Source organism: Equus quagga, unplaced genomic scaffold (genome assembly GCF_021613505.1).
Source record: "Equus quagga isolate Etosha38 unplaced genomic scaffold, UCLA_HA_Equagga_1.0 153162_RagTag, whole genome shotgun sequence".
NCBI lineage: Eukaryota > Metazoa > Chordata > Mammalia > Perissodactyla > Equidae > Equus > Equus quagga.
In genome coordinates, this window is record NW_025796931.1 from 1 (window position 1) to 17,909 (window position 17,909).

Here is a 17,909-nt window from a genome sequence, read left to right on the forward strand (position 1 = left end):
GACACACTGTGTGCTGCCTCCTGGAATGTCCCTTTCTCTTGCTCTGCCTCCATCCTGCCCCTGCTGGTGACCCAGGTGGAAGGGGACGTGTGGGGCAGGGCGTTGGTGAGTGACCTCCACCCCCAGTCTTCGCACTCCTAGAGCAGATCTGTCTCCACAGGGAGCAAGTCTCCAGATGTTGGGACACTACCCCAGGTCCCTCAGGCACCTCCAGGTTGGCCGGGCTTCCAGAGGGCTGGGGACGAGGAAGGAGCTCAGGGAGCATTGGGCAATCTCGTCCTTTCCCAGGGAGGAGGTACCTGGGCTTATTCACAGGGCGAGTCCCTTGCTCTCAGCCTGAGTCTGTCTCACTGAGTTCCTCTCGGTAGTGTGGACAACACTGGCTCGGAGCTTCAGAACTCTGCCCTTCTCTTCTTCTCTACCTTTCGTTAGGGATCCTGGGCTTTCCCCTTCTCTCTGGAAAGCCAGAGCCCCAGTGTTCCTTCCCAGGGAGGGAGTGCCCTCCAGTGCGCGGGAGAGTGAAGGCCAGAGGAGGCTGCAACTGGAGAAGGGCAGGGCCAGGGCCAAGTCTGGAAGGGAGGAACTGCCAGCCAATGAGGGGCGAGCCGCCTGCACCCTGACCTTTGAGTCTGGGACAGCACGGGACCCACAGGTACTTCTGGGGTGAGTGTGAGTGTGTTTCTTCTTGAGAAGCCCTCTCCCATCAGAGGGACAGGATTCTGCCAGGTGGGGTGTTAAGATCAGGAAATGTCCTAGGCCCCAGACCTGGGGCACTCCCAGTCCTGTACTCCCTCAGCTCACCCTGTCCCCCCCTGGGAAGGAGTTCTCTGTACTAGACCCATCCATGTGCCTTTGGATTTCTTGGTCCTGGTATTCCTGGATCTTGCAGTCTCCTCTTTAAGAGTGGGGATCAGCGATCCTACATTGCAGGGTTAGTGTGAGGATTAAATAAGACTGAATGTGCCAATGTCCACACAGGCCTTGCACATAGTAGGCACTCAATGAAATCAAGTTGCCCAGGGAAAGAGGATGAGGGTGTTTCCCCATCCGATGACCACCTGAGATGTGCTGGGGACCAGAGAAGCCTGGCCAGGTGCTGGCCTCCAGGAGACCCACAGTGTGGCAGGGAGCCAGACAGGGGTGCTGTGCAGTAAGATGGCTGTCCCATTTGAAGAGTGATCACAGGTGGGTTAACTGTCAGCCTCTCTTCCAGGGCTGTCTCTACACTCTCCCTGTCGGTGTCCTGGGACCACGTGAGGATGCTGCTGTGGCTCCGTGTCTTTTCCGTTCTGGGTCTCGGGGTCTGGGGTAAGTTTTCCTTCTTAGATCAGAGAGTAACTGAGAAGGATCATCCTAAAGTCTCATAATAGGAATTCTTTAAATGCTTGCTCTCTCTCAGGGACAAAGAATAGCTTTGCATTTAGAACTTAGGACTGCGAGTCCATAGACTCGAGTTCAAATCCTTGCCTCACCTCCAGCAAAGATTTCAAACAAGTTATTCAACTCTTTCACCCCTAATTTTCCCACATGACAATTCAGACAAAGTTATGATCTCCCAAGCTTGTTGTGAGGGTTAAATGCAATAATGCACATGAAGGACTTTGCATTTGGGCAATGAGAATAATGATCTTATTTGTATTATTATCATGTCAACCAGAGTCAGCCTATGACTGGGGTTTGTGCTTGTCACTAAGAAAAAGTTCCTTGGGGGTAGGATGTCATCCCCATGGTCCCTCCCACAGGAGCGTGGGCATAGCAAGTGCCCCCCAAATCTATCCCCTCCAGAACAACTGACTTGATTTGCGCAAGTTGTTCTGATCCCTTCTGCACATAGTCTCGCCCGTAGCTTCCATTAGGTAAATCCACACGAGAGAGGATGTGGTGGTTGAAGTGTCTGGATGCATTTCCAGGTTGGCTGTTTTTTTTTTTTTTTGCCAATTGTGTGTATAGATACAGCTGATGAGTAAAGGACAATCAATATTTCCGACTCCCTACCCTTGGCTATTTGACTGTATTCCTGGGGGATAACTTGGAGTTGGTGTTGGAGAAAACCACGCCACGTGCTGCTATTGGAGGTGGTCCTCTGGTCAGCCTGGAGGTCAGCCTCCTGAGAGGGCTTGGGGATCTGGGAAGGCAGACGGGTTGTGGAGAGTAGGTGGCCACTTCTGTCCTGAGCCTGTGCCCCTGAGATGGCTCATTCTAGGGCTCTCTGAGGATTGATGCCGAGTGGAATATTCCTTTGCAGGTGATTCCCCCTGGGATGCAACACGAGCTAAACGCATGTCAGAGGGGCTTCGGTACCTGTTTGGCAACATCACCCAGCTCATTGAAAAAGGCAAACTCGGTGTCAATGGTGAGGAGGCCTGAAGACTGGCTGGAGTTTCTCATGTGATCAGAAGTGTTGCTCAGATCTGACAGCCACTTGTGGCTGGGATGGGGGCAGATGGGGCTGAGATGCAGAGAGGTGCACTGGCAAACCACCTGCACAGATGGCCATGGGCCTTGGGGGCTGGAGGTGGTGCTGGGAGGGATCCGAAACCCAGGAAAGGGAGAGGTAGCCTCTGCACTCACAGGTCCCCCAACCTGGGGGCGAGTAGAAGTGAAATGAGGATGTGGAAGTGAGAAGAGGAGGGCTGCCCCCTGGCTGAAGACCTCTTCCTAGGGCTCTCTCACCACCATGGGGCAGACACAGTCTAGAAGGCTTGTATGGCCCAGGGGCCTAATGCGGCAGCAATGGGACAAGATGCACTCCCCTGTGATTCTGCTACAGATGTCTCCACTGTGGTCTCTCGCAAGGAGTGGGGGGCGGAAGCTGTTGGCTGTGGCACACACCTGACCTCTCCAGTGAATTTTCTTGTCATGCACCACGTCCCTGGACTGGAGTGTCACAACCAGACTGTCTGTAGTCAGAGGCTGCGGGAACTGCAGGCCCATCATGTGCACAACAACAGCTGGTGTGACGTGGCCTACAAGTAAGAGGCTGGGCTGGAGGCACGTGGAAGCACGTGGTCAAAGCTTCTCCTTAGGGTGTTTCTCTCATTCCTTCTTATCACTGTTTTCCTCATTTTCCAGTTGAGGTTATATGGGGTTTGTAGTGAATAAAACAGTAAAAAACTCTTTAAAATTCCAAATCCTTTGGAATTTTTATGAGGTCCTTGACTCTGAGATCTCCTAAAAGGAAGCAAGGAAGGTTAAGTAATAACCATACTTTCTGCTTGTCTCTCCCCTGCCACACAGCACATGGCAGGTTACCAATGACTTCCATGCGCATGAGTGCGTTTGCTCCACCGACGATGTGTGAGGTTGTAGGGCAGGCGTTACTGTCCCCATGCTGTGGGCGATGGGACCAAGCTCAAAACTGGTTCTTTGCCCATCGCCTGTCCCACTACACTGCACGAAGGCGCTTTCACCTGGGTGAGGCATCTCATACCCCAGAGGTCACTCTCGTAGACCATTTTGGTGCCTAGGACCACATACCCTTGGCCCATCTCTGACTTCTGCTAGGGTGGATAGCTCCTGTGCATGGTGATGGCTTTCTGCCACAAGTCCCCACTGCATCTCTCTCTTTTCTGCTTCAGGCTTTCATTCAACACTCTGAGAGTGAAGGGGAGTTAATGCCCCCCGGGGAGCAGGAGTTGTATATAACTTCCTTAGACCGAAGTCCTTCTAAGGGGCAATTCTAAGGTGCATACACACAGTTACTTGGAAGGTCATGTGTCGGCAGAGGGACTGAGACCCAGATGGCCATGGTGAAGCCAGCTCAGTTCCACCCACTTTGTTCCAATCACTCTCCTTGTTCCCTCACTCTGACTTCAAGGGATCCCTTCCTGAATAAACTTTGGGCATCCGTGTCCTTGTCTGAGGCTCTCCTTCCTGGGAAGTCTATGTAAGACAGTCACCCTGGCAGGGAGAAACCACATGAACAGGCTGCGTGGAGATTACACGGGCAGTATGCATTTTGGAGGAAGGAGGAGGCCATGTTTGAGGAAATGTGGAAGCTGAGAAGAAGCTTACATTGTGTGGTTGGGTTTGTGTTAGTTACTGTGGAGGCTCCAGGACCTCTTCTCCTTCTGAGTGTGCAGGATGACTTATATAAAACCCTGGCATTTGAACAAGGGAGGGAGGTGGGGAGCATAGGGGTGGGTCCTTCTGAATTCTCAGGATGAGTATAAGTGACTTGGTCTTTCCGTCATCTGGGATGAGTCCATGCCAATTCTCTTTAGGGAATGTGGCTGGAGCCCTTCTCCCTTTGGAGGCTGGGTAAGTGGTTCCTCTTGCAGGGATATGCCATGTGCCAGCCACTAAACCTGTATTACCCTGCCCCACAGCTTCCTGGTTGGGGACGATGGCAGAGTGTATGAAGGTATTGGCTGGGACATCCAAGGCATGCACACCCAGGGCTACAACAACATCTCCCTGGGCTTTGCCTTCTTCGGCACCAAGGAAGGTAATGGTCATCTCAGCTGTCCGTTCTCGGAAGAGTTATCTACTTCTTTGTCTCCAGACTGTCTCCCCACCCTTCTCATACTTCCCTGATGATCCACTCTCTCCTGGAATTCTCCTCTCCCCTGACTTCCATGAATGGCGTTAGTGGTCCTCCTCCTACTGCTCTGGGATCCCTCTGTGGCATCTGTAGCAGAATCCTTTTCCTCTGGCCATCTCACAGTGCAGGTGCTAGCCAGTCTTCTCCCCACAGCCTTATTCTCCTCCCACTCTCATCTTGGAAGGATCACTTCAGCTCTCACTTTTGTGTCAACGACTATCACATATTCCTCTCTAGCTCTATCACTTCTGTAGCGCCAGGCTGTGCTTTCTTATTTCCTGCTAGGAGCCTCTCCTTCCATCTTTCTCACTCCAAGATTTTCTATGCAATTATTAAAAACCACTTGAGGGCTCTGATCCCTGAGTCCCTTCCGCTTTCTTCTAGTCTCATTGTGGCCCCACTCCACCCTCATCCTACATACATACTCCAGGACCATCCATTGACTTTCTGCACCCTTGACTGGTAACAAAGCTCTTGCACATCTAGTTTCTCATTGTCCCCTCACAATACCCTTTGAGATGGTCCAGAGAAATTTCATGGTCACTAAGACACAAAGGTACAGCCTGAGTTTCAGAGAGGTGGGTGACCCAGGTGACACAGCTGTAAGGAGAGGAATCAGAGCATGAGCCTATATCTTCCATTTCCATCTCCAGGGTGGTTTCCAGGACACCAAAAGACTCTTTGTGTTCAGCTTGGTTTGTTTTCATGACCACTCTTTGCCTCCTGGGCATCACCTTGTTAGCTGTGGAACCTTGAGCATGTTATTTCCTAGAGCCTCAAGTTGCTCTTTGTGAGCGATGGGGTTAACAACAGAATCTACCTCAGAGGGTTGTGGTGTAGATTAAAGAAGTTAATGCAGGTAAAGAGACCAGCATGTGCCTGGAAGGGCCTCTACTGATGGGAAACCCTGACCCGGTCAGGTGGGTGCCCTTGAGCATGACACCGCCTTCCAGCTGTTCCACAGAGACAGAGAGAAAGAGGATGAATGAGATCTTGGTGGGTCATTGGGAAAAGTCTTCGTCTTGGGCCACCGAGTCTCTGTCTAAGTGGGTCCTTGACTCTCAGGCTTTCCGACCTGGGGGATGAGCCTATTCCCCTGCAACAGCTATGCAGGGGTTGGCAAGGCATCCCATCCTTTCCCACAGCCCCCTGAAACTCAGGCCAGACCAAGGTTTCCCACAGATCACCTTTTTCCAGGCCATAGTCCCAGCCCTGCTGCCCTGTCAGCCATGGAAGGCCTGATCTCCTCTGCTGTCCGGAAGGGCCACCTGTCATCTCTGTATGTTCAGCCACTTCTTGTGAAAGGTGAGGACTGCCTGGCCCCTCTGCAGAAGGCAAGTCCAAAGAAAGGTAAGGCCTTCAGGCCCGCTGGGCCTCCCTCCAGAGTCCCCGCCACCAACTTCCAAACACCATGGGAGTGACCCTTCCAGTCAGGCTACAATTGGATTCATTTTGACAGGCAAATGGTCACCTAGCTCTCTGAAACTTTAGGACTGGCAAACCTTGAGTGGGACCTTTCAGGTCATGTCTTTATCCTTCATATTCCTAGAATGATAGAGCCATGCACTATCTCTGGTGTAATATATGTGCACTCACTTCTTCAATCATTCAACAATCATCTACTGAGCACCTGCTAGTCACTGAGGATATTCCAAGGAAGGAAAGGCACGGGAACAGTGGCCCCATGGAGTTTCAATCTAGAGGGAGAGAAGGACAATAAAGAAATAAACAAGTGAAATATTTGGTATGTTTTATAGTGAAAAGTGCTGTGGAGGAAAAAAGAACCATGGAGAGGGATGGGATATACGAACACACAAGCACAAATGCACATCTTTCTGAACACAAAAACTAGAACAATGCGGATAGACTGACGTGCTTAAGTCACTGCTTACACTGAATTCAGAGGAAGATTTTAACATAATTTAGGTAATAAAAAGCAGATAAAAGGTAGATTTTGGGTTTAACACGCAGGAACATCAAAATCAGTATAGTTAATGAGCACTTACAGCCTTTTCTGGGGCTTAATAAAGTTGTAAAGAAAATTAACTCTATTATATTAAAGCTCTGAGTAAACTTGATCTCTGCCTTTGGATTGGTGCCATCTTGCAATATTAATAACTGCTTACTTTGAAAGAGAATTTTGTGGACTATAAGTAACTTTCAAAGACATGTCTTCAGATGAAAATTCAGCTGATTTCTCCAAAAGGCTCTGTTCCACTTGTACACACACACACACACATATGCACGCATGCACACACACACACACACACACACACGGGACAATCCTGCAGATAAATAAGCACACCATGCTCTTGGAATAAATCATCCATGTCCCCTCAGGATCAACATTCCCACTGTCCTCTCGGTTCTATTTTTTGGGTTATAACCCACAGGTTTATGGTTCCTGCCTCTTGAGTCCAATCCCTCTATGCAGACTTACGCTGTTCCCAGGTGGGCTGTTCTGAGAGCTGCTGGGATCTCTCGAATTCCACAGTCAGGGTCAGGTCAGGATGCCCAGAGGGTGGTGAGGATGTTCAGCAGTAAGGTGGTGACAAGGTGGGCAAAATGAATCCTCACGTCCATGTTTTCCTGCCCCACCACAGCTTGCCCCTACATTGTCCCTCGGTCTGATTGGGAGGCCAGGGAGACCCACTGCCCCAAGATGAACCTCCCGGCTAAGTACGTCATCATCATCCACACCTCTGGGAGAGTCTGCAACATGTCTGATGAGTGCCGCCTGCTGGTCCAAGATATCCAGTCCCTCTTGATGGACAGATTCAACTCCTGCGACATTGGGTATAAGTAAGTCAACCTGAGGACATGAGGGCTTCTTTTCCATTGCGGGCAGACCCTGAACCTCTGAAAAGGAGGGGAAAGGGAACTAACATTTACTGAGTGCTCACCATACGAGAGGTGCTCCATGTATAACCACGTTGATTTCTCACACAACCCTGGGTGGGTCCTAGTTAGGATATAGCTAAAGGAGTGGTCATTCCCCTCGAGCATGTTCTCCAATCGTGTGTCCTTTTTAAAGGTCATATATTGACATGATGGAGGCCAAGGCTCTGCTGAAAAGATATTAGAGGAAGTTGTATGCATGCAAGACTGTGAAACCTGTAGAAAGGATAATCTAAAGGTTGTGCCTTTTTCCTGTAATAGCCTCCCACTACTCAGTGGCTCAGGCTCTGCCCCTCAGTTTGGCCACAACCTGAAGTGTGTCTCCTTGGTGCTAGACTGTTCCTCTGCATCTGGGAGCTCTCAACCTTCTTGGGAGAATATCTTTCCTGTTTCAAGGCAGGGGAGAGACCAGATAATACCTTTTTATTTCTCTAATGCGAAGGCCTGTAATTCTTTAATAGAGAAGGCACTAACCTAATGGGAGAGTAGAAACTTCTTGAAAGATGCTCTCAGAGCTTGTGGATAAGATGTCTGGGATTGGATGCCATCTAACGTACAGAAACAGTCACACTGAATTTTAAGTGTTAGGATGGGCCACCACTGGCCCAGATGGCATATTGGTGCACAACAATCAAAGGAGCCCTTTCCTAGGGCTCTTCACGGCTTAGCTGGTGCAGCTGGACTTTAGTCCCTACTTGCCCCAAAGCCAGGCTCCTCTCTGCAGGGTGCAACCACCAACCTGTGCGCAGAGACCCTGCCTTAGATGGATTTACCATTACTTGGCATATCTTCTGGGCTGACTGCCTCTCCTCTCTCTGTTCCCATTTTAGTAACAACCCTTTGAAGATAGGAGAAAACTTTTTCTCTAGGATCTATCATCTATTGGAGCCTACCACATGCTTTGCTAGGTCCTGCTATGCAGAATTTTTGCAGAATTGCTCTTTTCAATTAGAGTGGATACCTGAGAATTGACTATAAATTTGGAAATCCTACACTGGAAAATGATATAGGCTGAGGGAGGTCCTTTCCCTTTTCCCATTCAGGTTTCAGAGGGCAGTTTCCTGTCCCTTGGCTTTGGCCTTTTGTTGTGTCCCCTGTATCATAACTCAGTGACCATGCTGTTTGCTTACCTTGAGATGGTCTGCAGTCAGGAGGAAACACCCACTTGGTATAAATTAACCCACTGAGAACATGATTGAGTGCCTGCTCTGTGTGGACATTAGGCTCTGCTCTGGGGACGCCATCAGGTGTTGCTCAGATATGGTCCTTACCTTCTGGGCTAATAGTCTGGTGAAAGAGAAAGATAATTACACAAATAAATCCTAATAGAGTACATTAGGGGTTATGATAGAGGATGCACAGGGTGTAAACAGGAAGCGTTTGAAACACTCAGGTTTCTGAGGGAATGGATGTGAAGGAAGCGCTAGGGCAGGGAGTAACACATTAGCTGGGACCTTAGGGATGAGTGGGAGCTGGTCAGAGGACAGAGGAGTGTTTCAGGCAGAGGGAAAGGACCTCTGTGGAAAGGCCTGGATGCAGAACTGAGAATGGTGGCTTTGAGGAGCTGAGAGAATTTTATCATGATAAAAATAGATGCCAAAGAGGGGTATGGTGAGAGGTGAGGCTAGGGAGGAAAACAGGGGCCTTATCATCAAAGATCCTGTCACTTAAGCTGGAGGGTTTGGACTCTGTTACAAGGGCTGAAAGCAGCAGGGTTTGATATAAGATTTGTATTAGAAGGCCACTCACAACTTCAGGAATGGAGAGGAAAAGGGCAAAACTGGTGGTGGGGAGATCAATCTGAGGACTGTGCAGCAATCCAAGCAAGACAGGTGGTGATACGGCTGGGGGCTGGCAGCTGCCGTGGAGAGGAGCGGAGGAATCTAAGAGGTCAAAGGATGTTGGTGGTTCATGAAGAGGGTGCAGGGGTCGATGCGGGAGAGTGGTTGGGAGAAGCAGTGGGTGAAGCCGGTGGTTGATGCCTGTATTTCTGGCTGGGGCTGATTAGAGGATGGGTGGTGGTGCCTTTCACCAAGATGGGGGTCCCAGAAGGCAGAACAGGTGGGGAAAAAGGTGGGTCCAGATATGGACAAGTGGACTTTCCTGAGTGGCAACTGAAGCAAAGGCAGCGGATGGGTTAGTCCTGGGAGAACGTGTCGAGTGAGAAGGGGAGAGGGCTTAGGGCAGCATCCTGAGGAACCCCACATGTACAGGAAAGGGCACAGGAAGACGAGGTGCAGAGAAGTCTGAGGCGCAGAAGCCAGAGAAGAAGACAGCTGGGAAAGTGCAGTGGATGGGAGCTGAGGGGAGAGAATGCTTGAGAAGCTGCAAGGGAGGGGTCTGCAGGGCACATGTAGAGGGATCAGGTAAGGCACCGTCAGAGAAGTGTGTTTTATACTTAGTCGTATGGAGGTCACAGGTCACCTTGGGGGAAGCAGTTCCATAGGTGAAGTGTGACAGGGCAGGTGGCAAACTGTCATCCTTTTTTCTTCATAGACTGAGAGCTACTGGGGGCAGCAGTGGTGTTGGAGCCAGATGGGCTCATGAGAGTGGATTGGTGGAGATTCAGGAATTTCGAGAACCAGTTGTTAAATCATTGGTAGCCCGTAATCAGCCATGCTGGGAGTTTTACACCAGAGAAATCAGCAAAGGCTACAAATCTGGGCTTCTTGCTCTTCCATCTCCCCCGTGTGAGCTGGTTTGCTAGCACACTACTGGCAAGGACTCTGTCTTTTTTACAATCCAGTGCTTAGAATTCAATAGCTAATCAACGTTTGATGAGTAAAGGCATGAATGAATGAAGGAAACAATCCCAGAGTATCTTTCTTTCATGCTGATCTCCATCTCCCCTTGCTGTCCTCTAGCTTCCTCGTGGGCCAGGATGGTGTCCTTTATGAAGGAGTGGGCTGGAATGTCCAAGGCTCCCACACTGCTGGCTACAATGACATTGCCCTGGGCATCGCCTTCATGGGCACCTTCTCAGGTAAGTGGATGCTTTGGGCAGTAGTGGTCATTGTACAGTCACACATCATTTAACCTCAGGGATACGTTCTGAGAAATGCATCCTTAGGCAATTTTGTCCTTGTGTGGACAGCATAGAGTGTACTTACACAAACCTAGATGATATAGCCTACTGCACACCTGGGCTATATGGTACTAATTTATGGGATCACTGTTGTATATGTGGTCCATTGTTGACCGAAATGTCATTATGTGGCTCATGACCATATGGTGTTTGAGGGAGAATATCTGACACGGAAGACAACGATATCAGACTCAGGCATCATTTTAGTGCTTGCAAATGCTGGATTTTCCCAGCTTAAAATTTGATGTAATAATTGTGTATATTATCTCAGGCTCTGCTCTTCTGATTCAGGAAGAACTTTGGTGCAGAGGAATCTGAAATCTTGACTTGGTTTTCTGTCTGTCCCTATAGAGTAGCTGGCAACAGTAGATATGCTATCTTGGTGGTTTGGGTGGGTCGGGGAGGGATCTAGGAGTGTGTCTTGTCCAGGGCAGGGTGCTCTGGAATCCTATAACTGACTGGCCAGCTGTGTTTTGCAGGTACCGCGCCCAATGCTGCACCCCTGGAGGCAGCCCAGAACCTGATCCAGTGTGCAGTGGATAAGGGATATTTGGATCCCAACTACCTGCTGGTGGCACAGAGTGATCTTATCAAAACCTTGTCTCCTGGGCAGGCTTTGTACAACATCATCAGCTCCTGGCCTCATTTCAAACACTGAGGGAGCCCCTGTTCCTTCTGAGGCTGCTCCCTCTGCCACCCGGCTTCTAGCCGCCCATGCTTTCACCCTCCATCCTAGCTCAACTCCTCGTGTCCCCTCCCTGCCACTACCCCTCCTGTCTTGGGTTAGTATGGTCCTCTCCTGCTGGCATCCTCCAGCATCCTCCAAACCCCATAGCTGGGCATTCCCAGCCCTCTGAGTCTGGGTCCAGCCTTCCTCTCTCCTCATCTTCCTCTCCCCTGGGCACCCACCTCCTCAGCCAGGTGAGAATCTAGGCTGGTCCACGTTTGAATTCTCATTCCCTTTGCTCACACCCCTCTGCCTGGTGTGCCTTCCCCTGCTGTCTGCCCGGCAGCCCCCAACCTCACCCATGAGCCAGGTCAATACCCAGCCCCTCCTCTCTGCCCACGTGCTGACTTGTCATATTTGGATGCAGCCCTGAGTTCAGGGCTCTATTTTTTATAGACGTGTCTGTTCTCGCCACTGGATTGTGAGGTCATCCGGTTTTATTCCTCTCTGTGTCTTCAGTTTTTCAGCAGTATCTAGAAGCCAGTAAGTGTGACAGATATTTGTTGAAGAAATGGATGACGAAATGAATAAGTGGATCAAGTCCCTTGCCAGTTTCCTCTGTCGTCCCCTCTCTGGGGATGCCTTCCTGGACAGTCCCCCATCCCACCAACATTTTCTCTGTTCCTGTTCCCTCCCAGTCCTGGGCCAGAGCTGGCTTTGGTTCCTTTTCTGGAATGTTTGCTGTGTCTCTAGAGTTCTGTGTCCCTGTCCTCTCTGAGCTTCTGAGGGCAGGGACGTTGCACTCCTCCAGGCCCATGTCCGGGCTGTGTTCACACAAGTCAATCCAGTGCCTGCTGCCTTCTCTTGCCTGCCAAGCCCTCTGGACGTTGGGCTGAGCGAGGACCCAGAGTCGTGGGACTCTGCAGCCCTCCCTGCCCGGGCTCTTCAATCTCTTATTGGAAGCAGAAGATGTGTCCTTTGTTTTTTCTGGGTCTTGGTCTGGAAAAAGGGGTAGGAGAGACAGAGGAAAACTGATAGGATAAATAAAAGGAAAAAAATTGTGTATAAAGAGCCATAGATTTTGACCATGCTGTGGAAGATCTGTGTTTCTATTCTCCAGTCATGCTGTGATTCCTTATTGAAGGGATTTACTCACATGTTCCCTGAACACTGCTCCTCCATCTATTTCTTCCTGTCCACATGCTCCCCTCTAAAAGAGCAGAATTTTAAGCAGTATATGTATTTCTTGCTTTGCCTGCATGATAAGATGTCTCCTGTGGGCAGTGGCTAATGGTTTGGCCTGATGACCAAGGACTGGAAAGAGTAAGATTGGGCAATCGGTGTCCCACGTGAATGCTCATCAAAAGGTATTTGTTGCAGAGCAGAGTCTTAAAAATCAGGTAAATAAGATGATTTTAGTCTATTTCACTAAACACCTGGGTACTTGCTCAAGGGACTCATGCGGCAGAGATGAAGGCTATACCTGGGCTCAACAACAATGAATATCTATTCGCTAAACTCATCTGGCTACCAATTCTGTTGAATGTCAAACCTACCAGTGGCAGAGGCCAATGATGAGTTCCCAATTGAGGCTGTTACCTGGGAGGTCCAGCTACTGCCTGGCAATAGGCTGATTACCTTGTGGTAGGTTTAGCGGCCAGGACAGATACTTGATATGGATGTGCCACCTTGCACGCAATGCTTCTGGCAGCACCACCACCTGTGGACTTCTTGAACACCTTATTCACAATGATGGAGTCTCACACAGCATTGTTTCTGGCAAAGATAAACGCGTGACAGCAAAAAAGGCATGGTCGAAGATGGTAGCCCTAGAATAAATTTTGAATGTCCCCAAGCCCTCCCATAAAAAGACATAAAGCAACTAGGATAGCAAAACAAATGAAAACCCACAGGCAAAATAAACTCAGAGGAGTGACAAAGTCTCTTCACAAACCGCAAATACAAGCAGGTGGGGACAAACCACCAAGAGCCATAAGATCTATATGGTACGGGCACCTGTGTAGGAGGAAACAGAGGAAACAGCAGGGGGCCTGATGGATCTGAGAACCTCAAATAACCAGGAGGTACTTGCCCAACGGGTTAGACAGCTCAGCGGCTGAGATCAGGATGGATTTACACACTCCAGCGGTGTGTGCCAACAAGGGTTCTGTGGTGCATCTGCAGGACCTGGAGCAGTTGGTTCCTATGACCCTCGACACCAGCCAGCCAAGGCTCCCTTCTAGAACCAAGTCCCACAGGGGAGAACACCTGGGAGAGAATCTAATACAGGTCATGGATAAGAGATACAGAAGAAAAGAGGAAGGTTCAGATAAAGGGCTGGGAGAGTCAAACTCAGAGCTCTCTGAACAGAAGCCGCCACATCCTCGAAGACTTGCTTGACAAGAATGACAAAGAGGGAGCTCTGGAGCGATGAGATTAGGAAAACTATCCCAAACCATACATCCCCTTTAAAAGCTCAGGAAAACTAATTTTTCCTAATTAAAACTAATTAAAATAAGCAAAAGAAAAGAATTGAGGTCCAACCTCATATAAAGTTATTATAAGACAAAAAGAATCAGGCATAGAGGAGGTCATGAGGGTGGAGCCCTCATGCTGGGATTTGTGCCCTTAGAGGAAGAGACACCAGATCGCTTGCTCTCTCTCTTTCCCCGCTGTGTGAGGACACACTGAGGAGGCAATTGTCTACCAGCCAAGAAGGGAGCTTTCATCAGAAACTGACCTTGCTGGCACCTTGATCTTAGACTTCTAGCCTCCAGAATGGTGAGAAAATTCATTTCTGTTGTTTAAGTTGCTCAGTCTATGGTATTCTGTTAAGGCAGCCCGAGCTAAGACATCAATATATCTTAATTTTTATTTTTAAAACTCCAGATATTTAAATAATCGTGGCTGATTTAGTGGAAGTACAAAACTAAAAATCATGTGCAGGCCCTGTGAAACGTGTCTCCAAGAAGTCAGGTGCAACCTCTGCTCTGAGGGTAGCTGTTGGGGTGCTGGTCCAGTGTCCCCCTTCTGGCCCTGAGCTTCTTAGGGCGGAGATCTTGTCTAGTTCATCTCTGTATTCCAAGCACCTAGCCAGAGCTAGGCACTAGGTGGCTTAGTAAGTTTTGTGATTTTTGGAGTCCATTTCAAATATAACCCTCTTGGAGAAGACTTCCCTTCGTGTCCACCTACCTGACCCCTGGACCTGCATCCTTGGCAGAAGACGCCTCCAGCTTCCCTTAACACTGTGCACCTCCTTCTATTAAGCCAGACTGCCTAGCACCTGCTTTATGATAGTTGATGTCTCTGCATCTCCTCCAGATTATGATCTCCTTGAGGCCAGGGCCTTATTCATGGTTCTACCCTCAGTGCTTAGCATGGTGCTGGGCAGTGCCTGGCCCACAGTTGATGCTCAGTGAATAAATGCTGAATAAATAAAGGCATGAATGAGTGAATGAACAAATGAATGAATATCAGGTCTGTTCACCATTGCCCTATGATTTTGCTCAGAGCCACTGACTGTGATTACATATAATCACATGATATATATTATATAATTACATGTAATCACATCATACATATCATTATACATTACGTATGTTATATATGACGTATTTGATTCAGGTGGAAAATAAAATAGAGGGAGGAGAGGGAAGGGAAGAAGGATCGGGAGAAGCCTGGAAAGAGGAGGTGGACTGAAGCCAGGGACTCCACATTTACTGTGTGCCATCCACAGAGAGGAGTCCTCACTGTGGAATCCCATGTCATTGGTGGGTCCCTTGTCTCTAAGCCCATGGCAGGCAGATGGTTATTCCAACCTCTGCAGGGCTGAGGGACTCAAAGTTCTCACCCTTAGCCTGACACACAGGAGCCCCTGCCCCCGACAGGCTCCTAGCTAAACCAAAGTCCCCAGTTAAGAGTGAGGGGACACAAAGTGTAGGTTCTTCTCCTCAAGGGTACTACTCATCAAAGAGGGAGGCAATTCTGCTGGTGCCTGAATAGAGGCAACTGTCCTGACTGTGTTTTTAGTCACTGGGAGGGAGCCATGGCAGTTTCTTCAGATGGCTATTCAAACATGAAACAAAACAAAGTAGAACAGAGGTGTATTCACACCCAATCAAACCAGCACTCTTTCCCCATCCCCAGGACAGAGAGGCTTTGTCCTCACATCCTGCTGATGCCTTTGGAGCTTTTCTCCTTCTAGAGAGCAGTCAAGGTCATTGTAACTTGATTTTGCCCTCTCCCATCACTGAGATATGGTGCAGGTTGTTCCATCTGATATACAGAATGACAGTTCCAAGTTCTCTTCCTCCCGCTCTGAAGGATCAGAATTCCCCGTGCCCACTAGATGGTGGGGATGAGAGCTGGGTTCTAGATCTTGCTTTGCCTGACTTCTTCTGTGGTCTTGCAAAAGTATTTCCGTCTCTGGGCTTTAGTATTCTTTTACGTAAAATGAGGAGTTTGGACCTCTTCTAGAGCTGAGTAGAGTTTCCAGATTCTGTGTTATCTTGAGCCTCAAGGCTACAGGTCCCTCTTCGGAATCCAGGTTTTCCTGCTGCCCCACCAGCAGAAGACACCCCCGTCCTATCTGTGTACACTGACCTCTCCTCCTCAGAGGGATCTGAGGTCTGGAGAGAGTCTCAGACTCTCAGAAGTGGGCCTTGAGCCTAGCACCTTCCAGAATGAATTCCAATCCTTTGCCTCCCCACTCTCTCCCTTCATCCCAAGTCTCCTTCCAAGGTGCTTTGTGCAGCCATAGTATTATCTGGCAGTATTGTCTGCTAACTTCCTGACACTGTCTAATACATTCACAGTCTACTCACTCCCCTGCATTTTTTTGTGCATTAGAAGGTCTCAGCATACGCTTCCTGTCCCCGAAGTGTCTTCAGACCATGGTCCTGTGCTTTGGCTCAGTCAAGACCAAGACTTGACCACCCCTTTGGCCTCTGGGCTGCTTCAACATTCGTGTTGAGAACACTTCCATTATCTTGGTTCCTTCAACCCTCTCAATTCCAAATGCTTTCCCTTGACTTCATCTCAGTTGTCCCTGATCACAGAAGTCATCATCTCTGGGGAATACCTCACCTCCCAAACTGAGAACCCTGGAAATCCCTTTTATAGTCCCAGTCTCTTATACTTCTGACATTGCTCCCACCATTTCACTCCCTTGCTGAGCTCAAGCATGAAGCCAGGGAATTATGGCTTAATAGCCTATTTAATAGCCTCAATTCTTGACTTAATAATCCATTCCTGGCCTCCCCATTCCTCCTTATAATTCCTTTTACAGTATTTCACTTTACAAACAACACGGATTTCCACATTACACCTCATTGTCACAACAATTGTTGCTGTGTCCCACGCTGTATTATTAACTCCTTGAAAGTGAATTAATTCTTGTTTTACTTATCCTTGGATAATGAGCTTCACACAGAGTATACCCTAATAATTGTGTGCAGAGTAATTGAATGAATAAGATGGTTTTGATTTGAAGGATTGGTGTGGCCAGGATAATGCTGCAAATACGTATAGAACACTTACAAGTTCTCCTCAAAAGATACTAAAAAAATTTCTAAAAAAATTCTGTGGTCCTTTTGCTCCGAAACCTTTAAACGTGGTAGTAAATGAAGGAGCTGAAAGTTTTTTTGACCGCCCTAATATTTTTTATGTTGCCCAAGAGCTTAATACCTATCTTTCAGTGTCAATAAAATATTGAAGTATATTGAAATGAGATTTAACAAAAATTAGCTTAAAACCATCATCTATTTTTGATGGAAAAGTCAAATTAATGCCCTTAATAAAGATACATTCCAGACCTCAACATAAGTTAGATATTTTATAATAACCATTTTTAAATTCATTTGCTCAATACTAACTTGGCATAATGTATTTAATAAAATTATTTTTATGAGCAAAATTACGTAGGAATCACAATTCAGTGTTTTTAATGTCCTCGAAAGTAGAGAACTTAAAGAAATTATTTTAAAAGGAGGCAAAAATGTTTATGAAATGTATTAATGATGCCAACAAATTAGGAATCCCTTGACTTTGACAATAACTTCTCCAGTGTAGAAAATATTAGAAAAAAGGAAGAAGACCCACTTCACTTGTGAGACTCATATCAACCCATCTATGAGTCAACCTAATATTTCAAACTTTTTAATAAAATGGATATGCAGTGTCCTTTTTACAAGAACATTCTACAATATGGATAGAAAATTATTGCCTTTTTAGTATGTAGATTTCATATAAAGTTTGAAAAACTATGATGAACTTGCACTATTATAACCAGGTAAAATTTTACAATTGAAATAAATTGATGAACATAGTAAGGAAAGTGAAATTGATTAGACATCCTTGTATTAGAGAGAGGAGACTGTTCTTTTCCGTCTAGTGTGAATCCTGTTGAAGTTGAAGCATATTTGCAGCAAAAATATACTAGACATCTTTATGAATACTTTTGTAGCTTTCAAGATGTATTTAACTTGTATATCACTCACTAGTGGAGAATATCACTTCCCAAATTAAAATGTGTTTAAAATGGCCCAAGAAAGGCTAGATGGTAATCAGTCTCTCATCTTTAAGAAAATGAGATACTGGATCAAATAAGCGTCAAAATTAGCATAAAGGTTGTTTCTATGAAAGTAAACTACATAACAAATTATTACCTCAATGACTTTGAGTTCTTAATTTTTATAGTTAAAAGTTTAAAGTGCTAT

At 47.6% G+C, this 17,909-nt stretch overlaps 1 protein-coding gene across 4 annotated transcripts; it reads left to right on the forward strand.

Annotated features, from left to right (window-relative positions):
* Positions 1 to 329: 329 nt before the first annotated feature.
* On the forward strand, positions 330 to 12,264 carry LOC124233143 (peptidoglycan recognition protein 4-like). 4 transcript variants are annotated; one of them, XM_046650279.1, is made up of 9 exons: positions 330 to 663; positions 1,214 to 1,308; positions 2,246 to 2,353; positions 2,771 to 2,972; positions 4,329 to 4,447; positions 5,741 to 5,893; positions 7,147 to 7,345; positions 10,306 to 10,424; positions 11,006 to 12,264. In XM_046650279.1, exons 2-9 carry the CDS (start codon positions 1,260 to 1,262, stop codon positions 11,182 to 11,184), a joined length of 1,128 nt encoding a protein of 375 aa, XP_046506235.1. In that variant the 5' UTR covers positions 330 to 663; positions 1,214 to 1,259; the 3' UTR covers positions 11,185 to 12,264. The 4 variants fall into 4 exon arrangements, with proteins under 4 accessions (XP_046506235.1, XP_046506237.1, XP_046506236.1 ...); XM_046650281.1 differs by having other exon boundaries at positions 5,741 to 5,848; XM_046650280.1 differs by having other exon boundaries at positions 330 to 652.
* The last annotated feature ends 5,645 nt before the right edge of the window (positions 12,265 to 17,909 follow it).

Excerpts from the sequence above, each read along its gene's own strand:
- LOC124233143 (XM_046650279.1), top strand. The coding sequence starts at position 1,260 with ATGCTGCTGTGGCTCCGTGTCTTTTCCGTTCTGGGTCTCGGGGTCTGG. Across the intron at positions 1,309-2,245 it reads TCTGGGTCTCGGGGTCTGGG|GTGATTCCCCCTGGGATGCA; the intron begins GTAAGTTTTCCT and ends ATTCCTTTGCAG. Across the intron at positions 2,354-2,770 it reads AGGCAAACTCGGTGTCAATG|ATGTCTCCACTGTGGTCTCT; the intron begins GTGAGGAGGCCT and ends ATTCTGCTACAG.